This window comes from Anomaloglossus baeobatrachus, chromosome 1 (genome assembly GCF_048569485.1).
Source record: "Anomaloglossus baeobatrachus isolate aAnoBae1 chromosome 1, aAnoBae1.hap1, whole genome shotgun sequence".
Classification (NCBI taxonomy): Eukaryota; Metazoa; Chordata; class Amphibia; order Anura; family Aromobatidae; genus Anomaloglossus; species Anomaloglossus baeobatrachus.
Window position 1 is genome coordinate 111,719,247 of NC_134353.1, and position 12,691 is coordinate 111,731,937.

General features: G+C 44.9%; 1 protein-coding gene across 1 annotated transcript in view; it reads left to right on the forward strand.

The window, feature by feature from the left end:
* Positions 1 to 281: 281 nt before the first annotated feature.
* Positions 282 to 12,691, forward strand: part of TBC1D1 (TBC1 domain family member 1) — a 209,185-nt gene continuing 196,775 nt past the window's right edge. Inside the window, exon 1 of the mRNA XM_075346959.1 lies at positions 282 to 391. Coding sequence (XP_075203074.1) covers positions 326 to 391 — 66 coding nt within the window. The 5' untranslated portion in view covers positions 282 to 325. The remainder of the gene's footprint in view (positions 392 to 12,691) is intronic.

Below are 12,691 nucleotides of genomic sequence, written 5' to 3' on the forward strand. Positions count from 1 at the left end.
GTTCCTCCCTTCTCCCATGTGTGAAGTGGCTGAAACTCATTAACTATTCATTGTGAGTGAAACCTGCAGCCAGAGATCCTGGGCTGTGCAGGAGGGATGTGATCACATTGCAGCTCTGCTCACCACCATGATGAGGAGGACAATGAGAGCTTTGAGGAACAGCCCGCACTTCCTAATCCAATGAAGAGTGTGAGCTCCTCCAGCACAGCACAGGATTGGTCAGGGCACAGCAGTCGCAGCTTGAAAGCCTAAGGAGCTGAGCAAGTCTAGGAAGTGGCAGTTACATCCATGAGAAGTTGTGTGCAGGGAGTGGAGACCCCCAGACATGAAGGCCAGGCTGCAGAAGCTCATCTCCATCCACCTGGACACAGGGCAGGAGAAGGAGAATAAGGTGAGGAGCCTTCTGGGTGCAGCCCTGCATGAGCGGGGGGTGTGCTGTGCCCCCAGCTCTGGGCAGCCTCTGCTCTGGGACTTGTGTCCTGTGAGAATCTGCCCTTCATTCATGTGTCACTTATTTACTCTTGTTTGTATCTGTGTCTGCTGCTGCAGAGCTGCATGTGTCTTCTAGGGGTTGTTTACATTACTATGTATATACTCTTGTTGCAATTTTACCTAAAGGAAGAGGTTGTTGTGAGTGCAAATAGAAATAAAGCCTAAAACTGAGAAGTATGTATGTGTATAATATATATATATATATATATATATATATATATATATATATATATATATATATATATATATATATATATATATATATATATATATAATTATTTTTTTTTTTGCCTGACTGGCAACACTTTTTAACCCTGTGACACATTAAACCTTTTTACAAATGAAGGTCCTTTGCCTTTTTTTTTTGCCTTTTATTTATAAGTAGGTGTGACAATGCGACGTCCCTATTAATGTTGTGACTATGGTGGCCAAATGCCCACTATGTTGACGATTTAATTCGCAGAGAGACTGCCATATAACACGGATGACGATCTCCTCGCAATGCTCGGACCGGCCGCCACTCTCCTGACCGGAGTGTTAGTGTATTTCTATGCAGCTTGGGTCAGGAGAACCGCCGGCCGGTCCGAGCATTGCAAGGCGATCGTCATCCGTGTTATACGGCTGTGTGACTGCGCCTTTATAGTGATGCCGGTCAGGGGTGTGATCACATGACGTGCCGTAGTGGACGTCCAGTCATTGGGTTAAAGTAGTTCATGAAATATAAACTTTTCCGTAAAATTCCTCAAATTAAGAAATACGAATATATCTATAATATAATGCTGAATGCGTCCTTTTGTCCGAAATTGGGATTGAACCATTTGATTGGCCAAAGGGCCTGTTGTTGTTGTTGTTGTTGTTGTTGGCCTCGTTTATGAGAATTGCCTACCAGTAAGATCGTTGTGGTTGTCTATAGCAACCAGAGTGCAGCTTTCAGCATTGAGGCTGCTGAGGTAAAGTGAAAGGTGAGCACTGATTGGTTGCTATGGATAGCTAGACCCTTATTAAGCCTAACCAATTATCTTCTATTCACTAAATAACGCTGAATGCGTCCTTCTGTCTGAGCCAGTGCATGCGCAGTGCTATGGTCACCTCCGCCAGCCCACTGAGGAACTGCCCGGCCACACCACAGGCGCCATGGTGAGGGAGGTCAGAAGCGTGTGGACATCATGTGATCTAATGATGGCTGCGCCTGTATGCACTCTGCTGACCGGTGCCCTGTCGTGCGGGCAGGGGTTTGGCTTCTGCATTGGGGAGCACTGCTCTGTGTGGGGTGTTTGGTGGTGTGTGTGTGTGTGTGTGTGTGTGTGTGTGTGTGTGTGTGGTTTTTTTTTTTTCTTTTTAAGGCTGGGAATGGTGTCTCAGAGCAGGACGCCTATGCCCCAGGAGGTGGAGGACCTGCTGAAGCTGGTACAGCACTGTCAGGGCTGGCTGAGGTCCCTGCACTGACCACAAGGGTGTCTGCAGCTGCTCTGTGCCAATACACACCTGCTGCCAATTCACTGACGTCACCTGCGCCATCCACCGCATGCTACTGATCTATGTATGTATAATATATATATATGCGCGCACTCGGACCAATGTTAATCAATGATGCAGCTCCCATCTGCTATTATTATTTTTCCAAATCGGACTGAGAAAAAAAAAAAAAATCGCAGCATGCTGCGTTTTGGTGAGTTACTCAAATGAAAGTCTATGGGTGCGTGGGGTAAAACACACACACACACACACACACACACACACACACACACACACACACACACACACACACACACACACACACACACACACACACACACACACACACACACACACACACACACACACACACTCCTAGTGACATGCGTTTTTCTAACTACATTTATCGCATGTTGCAGAAAACACTGGAAATCAGTGGGGTCTGTTGATGTCGGTCTGTCCCTTTCCCCCTCTCACATACTCACCGATCCCCGGCGCAGCGCTGCACAGCTGTCACAAAGCTCCTGCGGCTTTTCCTCTTTTGAAAAAGCCGGCCGCTCATTATTCCATCTAGTATTCACTGCTTTCCCTGCCCACCGGCGCCTATGATTGGTTGCAGTCAGACACGCCCCCACGTTGAGTGACAGCTGTCTCACTGCAACCAATCACAGCTGCCGGTGGGCGAGTCTATATCGTGCAGTAAATTAAATTAATAATAAAAAAAAAAATGGCGTGCGGTTCCCCCCCTCCCAATTTTCATACCAGCCAGGGTAAAGCCATACGGCAGGAGGCTGGTATTGTCAGGATGGGGAGCCTCACGTTATGGGGAGCCCCCTACCCAAACAATATCAGCCAGCAGCCGTCCGGAATTGCCGCATCCATTAAATGCGACAGTCCCGGGACTCTACCCGGCTCATCCCGATTTGCCCTGGTGCGGTGGAAAACGAGGGAATAAGGAGTTAATGGCAGCAGCCCATAGCTGCCACTAAGTCCTAGGTTAATCATGGCAGGCGTCTCACCGAGATACCTTCCATGATTAACCTGTAAGATAAAGATTTTTTGGTGTATGTCTTTATTTTCTTTGAAATAAAGGACAAAAATAACCACCCTCTTTCACCACTTTATTAAACCCCCAAACACCCCTCCAGGTCCGACGTAATCCACAGAGGTCCCATGATGCTTACAGCTCTGCTACATCAGAAGCTGACAGAGATCGGTCACAGACCATGACTGCTCTCTGTGAGCTCCCCGCAGCAACTGAAGTGAGTTGCGCGATCAGCCGTGCTGTCGCTGAGGCCACCCGCGGCCACAGATCTCAGCGGGAGGACTTCTGCTGTGGCCGCGAGTAACCTCAGTAACTGTACCGCTGATCGCGCAGATCACTTCAGTCACTCAGGGGATTTGCGGTCACCGGTGAGACCTTCACTGGTGACCTAAATTCAGGCCATGACACACAGACAGAGCCACGGGATGACAATGAAGACTGGTGACATTCATCCGACTTCATTCTGATCGCGCGGCGCTGTCTGTGTCTGCTGTCAGCGGCCATTCAGCTCTGGTACATGGCTCTGTCTGTGCTGTCAGCGGCCATGTGTAGCAGAGCTGAATGGCAGATGACATAGCTGCTGAGAATAAAAACTGATCACACATGGACTACAATCATGAGAAAAATCACAGAATCGCATTGCTGTTGCATTGCACATGGATCAACACTCGAACAGAGCTCATGCTACTTTCTAGCATGAGACTCGGTCTGATTTTACGCTCCCAAGTGTGATTCCAGCCAAAGTGTGTGTGTGTTGTTAAATTTTAAGGCTATGTGCACACTAGAAAAAGGATTTTTCTTAAGAAATTTCTTGAGTGAAGGATTAGCGCACCTGCGTTTTTACCGCGATTTGGTGCGTTTTCGGTGCGTTTTTACCGCTGGTTGCTCCCTGCGTTATTGTGCCATTATCTATGGTAACTAACGCAGTTAGCTGCAGAAAAGAAGTGACATGCTCATTCTTTTTCTTAAGAAAATCTACTGAAAGAATTTTCTTAAGAAAAAAACGCAGTGTGCGCACAGCTAATTTTTTTTTTTTTTGCCATAGGTTTTGCTGGGGAATGTCTGCAGAAAGGTTACAAGAATTTCTCAAGAGATTTCTGCAGCAAAAACGCAGTGTGTGAACACAGCCTAAAACGTCCTGGACAACTCCCTTTTACCTTCATCGTAATCCTAATTAGTTGTAGTGAGACGATGAATGTCGTCACTGAATCTGTTATCAATTGAACCTTCCATTCTCCTGGTTTGAGCCTTTTGTGAGAATTTCCCAGCTCAATTGTTGACTTTGTTTTGCTGTTATTTTATAGCAAATGTCACTTTGATTTCAAATAAATTCCTTAGTACTTTTAGCCATACCTGGTTGCATTTTAAGTTGCACACTGTCAGAAATCAAAGACCGAACCTCCACATTTCGGTGATGAATTTTCAGTTTTGATTGTTGTGGGTCCACATGTGGATGAGATCCACTCAATGGTGCAAATCTACATACTATGTGACTGTTAAGGCCACTTTACACGCTGTGATATTGGTACCGATATCGCTAGCGTGGGTACCCGCCCCCCATCTGTTGTGCGACACGGGCAAATCGCTGCCTGTGCCGCACAACATCGCCCAGACCTGTCACACATACTTACCTTCCCTGCGACGTCGCTGTGATCGGCGAACTGCCTCCTTTCTAAGGGGGCGGTTCGTTCAGCGACGTCACAGCTGCGTCACTGAACCGCCGCCCAATAGAAGCGGAGATGAGCGGGACGAACATCCCGCCCACCTCCTTCCTTCCGCATTGTGGCCGGGAGGCAGGTAAGGAGAGCTTCCTCGTTCCTGCGGTGTCACACGGAGCGATGTGTGCTGCCGCAGGAACGAGGAACAACTTCGTTACTGCTGCAGTAACGATATTTGAGAATGGACCCTCATGTCACCGATGACCGATTTTTGCACATTTTTTTTGCGACGATGCAAAATCGCTCATAGGTGTCACACGCAACAGCATCGCTAATGCGGCCGGATGTGCGTCAACAATTCCGTGACCCCCAACGACTTCGCATTAGCGATGTCGTAGCGTGTAAAGCCCCCTTTAGTTATAAGTGAGCACTACTATGCTCGGTACTCGAAACGAGCAGGTTGGACGGGCGCAACTTGAGTACCAAGTATAATTGAAGTCAAAGGGGAAAAACTTTTTTTTTTTTTTTTCTCCAGATGTTCACCATTGACTTCCTTTATTCTCCAGTTCACAAGTCACATCCGACTTACACGTGAGCATGGTAGTGCTCACTCATCACTAATTATTTAGAACCCATCGTGGTGACACAATACTCATTGTAGTATGATTGGTAACGTAGACTTCCTGTGTGAATAATGGGTGGCTTTTTGGTAAGGGGCCTTTCACGCTGCGTTCCGATCTCTGTGCAGTGGTCCCGTTGGGGCTTCCGGTCGAACGTATGCGCCGACGGGGCCGTTGACTATAATGGTGCAGATGTAGTCACCATGTGCTGTTACTCACCATTTTTGGGCGTATAGTATTTGCTTATTGGAGGCGGACACCCAGGCGCAGTCTACAACGTTTAGGTGTCCGTTTGCAGTAAGCGTATACTCATGAAAATGGTGCACAACAGAGCACACGGTGACTCCATCTGCACCAGTATAGTCAATGGACTGGAAGCCCCGACAGGACAATTAAACGGAAATCGTAACGCAGTGTGACAGCGGCCTAACCGGTTTTACTTGGAAAATTCAATGAAATTCACACGAAGAAAAATAAGCTGTGTGACTGAGCCTTTAGTTTTTTGGGGTCTTATCTAATTTAATTGCTACATATTTTAATGCCCTGGTGTTTTGTTTTTTTTTCCTGTCAGGGTCATTAAGTGGCTGTGGCACCTGAGACCTCCCATGCCTCACAGGAAGTCTCATGTGTTTTGAATGGCACGCACTAGTTGTGGGGCCTGCTAGAGACGTTCTTCACCAGGCAGTGGTGTGGGATGTTTGGGTATATATGGAATATAAACACTGCGCACATTTCTTTCCCGATCTCAGTAGGAGTTGTTTCTCCTGCCCCGTCACTGGCTTGTACATGTCTAGGGTTGAGCTGTGTGGGAGATCCAGTCATTCCTTGCATGCTGCACACTTCACATGGCTTTGAAAATGCAGAGCAAGAACTTGGCAGCGTTCTCCTAAACTGTTAACTCTTAAGGGTTCATGGATCTCCTCTGAACAGGTGCTTCCTGATAACCTACTCGAACAGGGACCGTTTTAAAAATTTTAAAATTACGTGGCCATACTACAACATCCAAACTGAGACTTGGATTGGGGGGGTTTATGCGTTTTTTTTCAAAAGTCCTTTAATTCTGAAAAATAAATATTTACGCAACATCGAAATAGTGGGGCCCAAAAGAGTCGTTATTTGTGCCATGCACCCCCCCACCCAAAAAAACAAAAAAAATAAAAAATTTTGGCGGGTGAACAGAAAAGCGTATCTCACAACTGTGCAGCTATTACAAGGTCATTTTTTCTTTTTTCTCCTATTGAAACCCTGTATTGTTACTCAATGGGGGCATCTTGTGGTGTTGTATTATTGCAACAATATTGCCCCTCAAACGCAGTATGATTCTCCCAACACTGTCGCCCCCGCAATTACCCCAACATTGTATGATGGCCCAGACACAGCCCTTCATACAGTATGAAGGACTAACTTCAGTCTGTATGATGGCCTCCCATATAGCTCTCCAAATTGTATAAGGCTGCTTTCACACATCCGGTATTTGCTGAGCGGCACAATACGGCGCTTTGCAGAAAAAACGTAACTTTTTTTTTTTTTTTTTTTTTTTTTTTTTTTTTGCTGCCGGTTGCGTTTTTTCCACATAGACTTGCATTAGCGCCGTATTGTGCTGCATGGCCTTGCGTTGCGTCCAGTTTTTGCCAGATGCGGCATATTTAGCCCATGCGGCTGGATGGAATGTTGCCTAGCACATTTTTCGTGCGGCGAAAACTGCAACTGGATCTGGCGTGATGCAGCGTCATTTACAATGCAAGCCATGGACGCTGGATGCGGCGTCCTGCGACAAAAACCGCGGCCAGATGCGTTTTTTTTTTTGCACTGCGCATGCTCGGTATCAAGCCGCATCCATCAAAAAGCGGACGGGCCGCATTGAAAAACTTATGCAACTGATCCGGTTTTTTTTCTTCGCATCCGTTGCATAGGTTTTTGAGCTGCACTGCAAAAACCGGATGTGTGAAAGCAGCCTAATGGCTCTCACACAACAACCACACTGTGTAATGGGTCTCCAAACAGTATAATGGCACCCCGTCATGTAATTACTGATTTTACAAAATACTCACCTCTCCTCATTCCCCCGCTGCTCTGGTCTCTGCGGCCGAGATGTAGTGACCTCCTCATTCCCACTATGCTGAGACATCAGAGGGAAAATGATCTTTTGTCTAGGATGCAGATACATTTCAGTATGTGTGATGCCGAACAGGGGGCCCCAGTGCTCGAGCCCCCGACTTGGGCCAAATGGCAGCCTTACGGTCTGTTGCTATTAGCGGTACGCCCCTCGGACTGCCATGTGGGAACGGGCTTGTATCCAATCCAAAATTGTTCCCTACAGCACAAAAAATGTAAGGTTTCTGCTTATTACCTTTTTTTTTTTTTTTTTTTTTTTTTTTTTTTTAAAAAATTAGCTTGCATTACAGCGCTAAGTACATAGGGATTTAGGATTATATTTAGCTTGAGTTTGGCTCAACCCTTTTAAAAATATAACAAATTTAATATTTTTAAAATTGAATGCCAGATTCTGATATCTTTTAAGCCATGTGCGCACGTTGCGTTTTTACCTGCGTTTCCGCAGCGTTTTAATGCAAAATTGCATGCGTTTTGATTTCAAGGCAAAGTCTATGGAAAATATGGCTTTCTTGTGCGCACAATGCTTTTATAAACGCGGCATTTTTGGTGTAAAAAAATTTGTCAATCTCTGCGTTTGAAGAAGCAACATGTCAATTGTGTTTACCATTTTGGCAGCGTTTTGGTAACATTGAAGTCAATGAGTGATCAAAACGCATCCTAAAAGAAATTTCTAGCGTTTTACATGCTCTTTTGATGCTGAACGTATGCTTTTTTGTCAAAATCAAAGCATGCGTTTTTGGCATTATAGTGAGGTCAAGAGGTTTCCATTTGCCCTCACATCCATTCCGACTTCAAATAAGGAGTCAAACAATACTTTAATAATTATGTTCAAAATAAAGTTAAATCCCATTAATCATTTTTGGTAAATTATCATTATACTATTTGATTTTAAGTTTAATTTTTTTTTTATATATAATATATTTTTTTTTTTTTTTTTTTCCTACTGTTTGAATGTTCAAACTTTATTTATTTGTATTGAAAACTCATCTCCAATTTAAAGGGTGGTTCACCCATATTTTTTTGTTGTCTAGTTCGATCTTATATTGAGAAACAATGTTTCTCTCAAATACTTTGTGTTGGCAATAGTGCCTGTGAGAGGTGCTTTTGCAGACCACTCGTCCCCGTCAAGTGCCGCACACGTCACATCCGTGCAGCCGGCTGCAATCTTCCTGACTCACTGAGCTGTGAGCGGTGTTTCACCGCTTGTCACAGCCCATCTGCTTCCTGCTCCCTCACAGCAGAACGCTGCAAGCAGGAGACGCGCTGCGCTGTGCGAGGAGGAAGGGGGAGCAGATGGGCTCAGAATGCAGGCAGCTGCACGGATGTGACGTGTGCAGCACTTGACGGGGACGTCTTTCACAGGCACTATTGCCAACACAAGGTATTTGAGAGAAACATTGTTTCTCAATATAATATCGAACTAGATGCCAAAAAAAAATCCACCCTTTTAAGCACTGAAAATGCATGTAAAACGCGGCAAAAAACGCTTGTGTTATTTATTTCTGCAAGTAACTGAACGCAACGTGCGCATATAGCCTTACAAATAACCACAAATCATATTCACTTAAATTTTCCACAACATAAAGAAGAATGTGTCATGAGAAAAAGAAAAACAATCTGGGATATGTTGACTCAGAGTTGTTACCACATAAAGTGACACTGGTCAGACTTAAAAATAAATAAAATAAAAAAAATTTGGCTCTGTCACTGAAGGGTTAAAAAAAACACAAACTTGTTTCACAATTTATCTTGCTGTGTGAGAAGATTACTCTTGTTGCTGCATCATCCTGGTAACCAGAACTCTCTGGGCTGAGCACTATGGCAGCCCATGTGCACTGAGCGCCCTAGTGTAGAAGGCGCAGTACACGTCGTTTTCTTTGGTCTGCCTGTGCAAATCGTTTACTAGTTGGTGGCCGTGCCATGGTCAGTCTGTGTCCAGCGCCCCAGGATTGGAAACATTTTGATTTTCTTCCGCAAGCTGTATGTATATCCCTAGGGGAGGAGGCTGACATAACAGGTGTGCCTGTGGAATAATTCAGCGCTTCCATTCAGTATACTATACAGGGGGGCTATGAGGGTCTCGTGTATGCTGCAGAGACACCGGCACTGACCCTTTCTCTGCCATCAGCTGCACTCCAAATGCGTACATCCCAATATCAATGCAGCAGATGGCAAAGGCCTAAGCCACAGGGCGAGAAAATCAGTGCGAGTGGAGTTTGATAAAACATCACACTCCACTCTGACCAATTCTAGCCTGTGTGTGAGCACACATGAGCGATTATTTTCTCAGCCCTAATCGGACCGAGAAAACAATCGTAGCATGCTAAGAGTGTAATGCAAGACTTTCTCTCACACCCATTCAAGTGAATGGGGCGAGAGAAAAATCGCACTGCACTCGCGGCACACTGATGTACCGTGCGTGCAGAGCGAGAATTGCAATAGCCGGCTACAAAGGAGAGAGGGAGATAAATCCCTCCCTCCCCTCCGCACCTGCCCGGCCCTCCTCAGAGCCGGCCAGTCCCCCCGCAGCTGAGGTCCGCTCGCATGATCGGACTGCAGTTGCAGGTAAACTAGCATGACTCTCGGCTCCTGCTGTGCTGCCAGTGTGAGCCGAGTGTCATGCAAGCATCGCAGTAGTGCCCCGTGTGGCCCCAGCCAAACAAAAAGACTGGCAAAAGTCAGGGGCTTGGAGTCGGCTTGAATACAATTTTTATACAGGAGTAAAGACACATTTCCCCCCCCCTATCCAAAAAAAAGTGAGTTGCAAAGTTTCATAGCTTCCTATGCTGTACAAAATGTGCGTCTATGTGGAGTACATTATAATATACAGTGCCATGTGAAAGTATTCGGCCCTCCTTGAATTTTTCAACCTTTTCACACATTTCAGGCTTCAAACAAAGATTAAAAACAGGTTTTCTTCAAAAATGGTCCTGTATTTGGCTCCATCCATCTTCCCATCAATTTTAACCATCTTCCCTGTCCCTGCTGAAGAAAAGTAGGCCTAAACCATGATGCTGCCACCACCATGTTTGACAGTGGGCATGGTGTGATGAGCTGTGTTGCTTTTACGCCAAATATATCGTTTGGCATTGCACCCAAATAGTTCCATGTTTTTTTGTTTCATCTGATCAGAGCACCTTCTTCCACATGTTTGGTGTGTCTCCCAGGTGGCTTGTGGGAAACTTTAACAAACACTTTTTATGGATATCTTTGAGAAATGGCTTTCTCCTTGCCACTCTTCCACAAAGGCCAGATTTGTGCAGTGTACGACTGATTGTTGTCCTATGGACAGACTCTCCCACCTCAGCTGTAGATCTCTGCAGTTCACCCAGAGTGATCATGGGCCTCTTGGCTGCATCTCTGATCAGTCTTCTCCTTGTTTGAGATAAACCATTTTGCGGGACGGCCGAGTCTTGGTAGATTTGCAGTGGTATGATTCTCCTGCCATTTCAATATGATCACTTGCACAGTGCTTCTTGGGATGTTTAAAGTTGTGGAATTCTTTTTGTAACCAAATTCAGCTTTAAACTTCTCCACGACAGTATCACGGACCTGCCTGTTGTGTTCCTTGGTCTTCATGATGCTCTCTGTGCTTTAAACCAAATACTGAGACTATCACAGAGCAGGGGCATTTATACAGAGACTTTATTACACACAGGTGGCTTATATTTATCATCATCAGTCATTTAGGACAACATTGGATCATTCAGAGATCCTCAATGAACTTCTGGAGTGAGTTTGCTGCACTGAAAGTAAAGGGGGCGAATAATATTGCACACCCCAATATTCAGTTTTATTTTTATTTATTTTTTTTAAATTGAAAATAAGCAATAAATATCGTTTAACTTCACAATTGTGTCCCACTTGTTGTTGTTGTTTCTTAACCATAACATTAAAATTTTAATCTTTGTTTGAAACCTGAAATGTGGGAAAAGGTTGAAAAATTCAAGGGGGCCGAAAACTCTCACAAGGCACTGTATGGATAACTACGGGGAGTGTAATTATAATACGAGTTGCTGCTAATAAGCCTTTGGCTTTGTGATCTTTTTTTGTTTCTATGGTAACGAATGTTACATCACATGAAAGCCTTATTTGACGAATATATGTTTTTAAAATTTTGTGTTTGTTGCTTATGGCAACAGTGTTCTAGTTCTATGCATGCGGAAAAACAAAATTGCGGAGTCTAATGCGATATTCACAGCAACTGAGAGCAGAGGAGTGATAAAATTTTTGTTTTTGTAAGGAAAGTCCGCAAAGGATATTCATGTTGATATGTCCCAGACATTGGGGGATCAATGCCCTTCATATTCCACAGTTAAGAACTGGGTTACCAAATTTAAAACAGGCCACTTATTCACCAATGATGAGGAACGTCCTGGACGACGGAGAGTGGTGGTTGTTCTGGAGATCATCGATGCTGTGCACAACCTCATACTGGAGAATCAATGAATTTCAGCTAAAGCAATAGCAGACATCATGGGGATTTCCTGTGAACGTGTTTTGTGTCATTATCCATGAACATTTGGACATGAAGAAGCTATCTGCAAAGTGGATCCCCAAAATGTTTGACAACAGATCAGAGAAGCATGCGAGTGAAAACGTCCCGGTATATTTGTCAATGTTTCCGGACTGATAAGACCTTCCTGGACCGACTGGTCACTGTGGACGAGACCTGGATTTATTTGTATGACCCTGAAAACAAGGAGCAGTCAAAATAGTAGAGGCACAGTAGTTCTCTTCATCCAAAGAAGTTCAGGGTGCAAAAAATCAACCACTAAGGTGATGGCGACTGTGTTCTGGGATAAGGAGGGAATGCTGATAGTCGACTACCTTTTAAAAGGGTTCCACCATCAATGCAAGCTATTACATTGAACTTTTGGACCAATTGAAGGTCAAAAGGCGCAGCAAGCTGTCCAAAGGAATCTTGTTCCTACAAGACAACGCCTCCGCTCACACTGCACAAGCGACCATGGCAAAACTGGCAGAGCTGGGCTTCCAGCTGGTTGACCACCCACCTTATTCGCCAGATCTAGCTCCCTCTGACTATCATCTGTTTCCAAACCTGAAGATACACCTCAAGGGTACCAAATTTCACACCATTTCTGATGCCATGGATGCTACGGATGCCTGGTTTGAGGCACAACCGAAATCCTTCTTTTTGCTAGGCTTACAGAACTTGGAATACTGATGTAAGAAGTGTGCTGACATCAGTGGCGAGTATGTGGAATAAATAAGTTTCATCATCGTATCTAGTTTCTTTCTGGGTAAAGCCAAAGACTTATAGCAGCCCCTCATATATGAAGGAC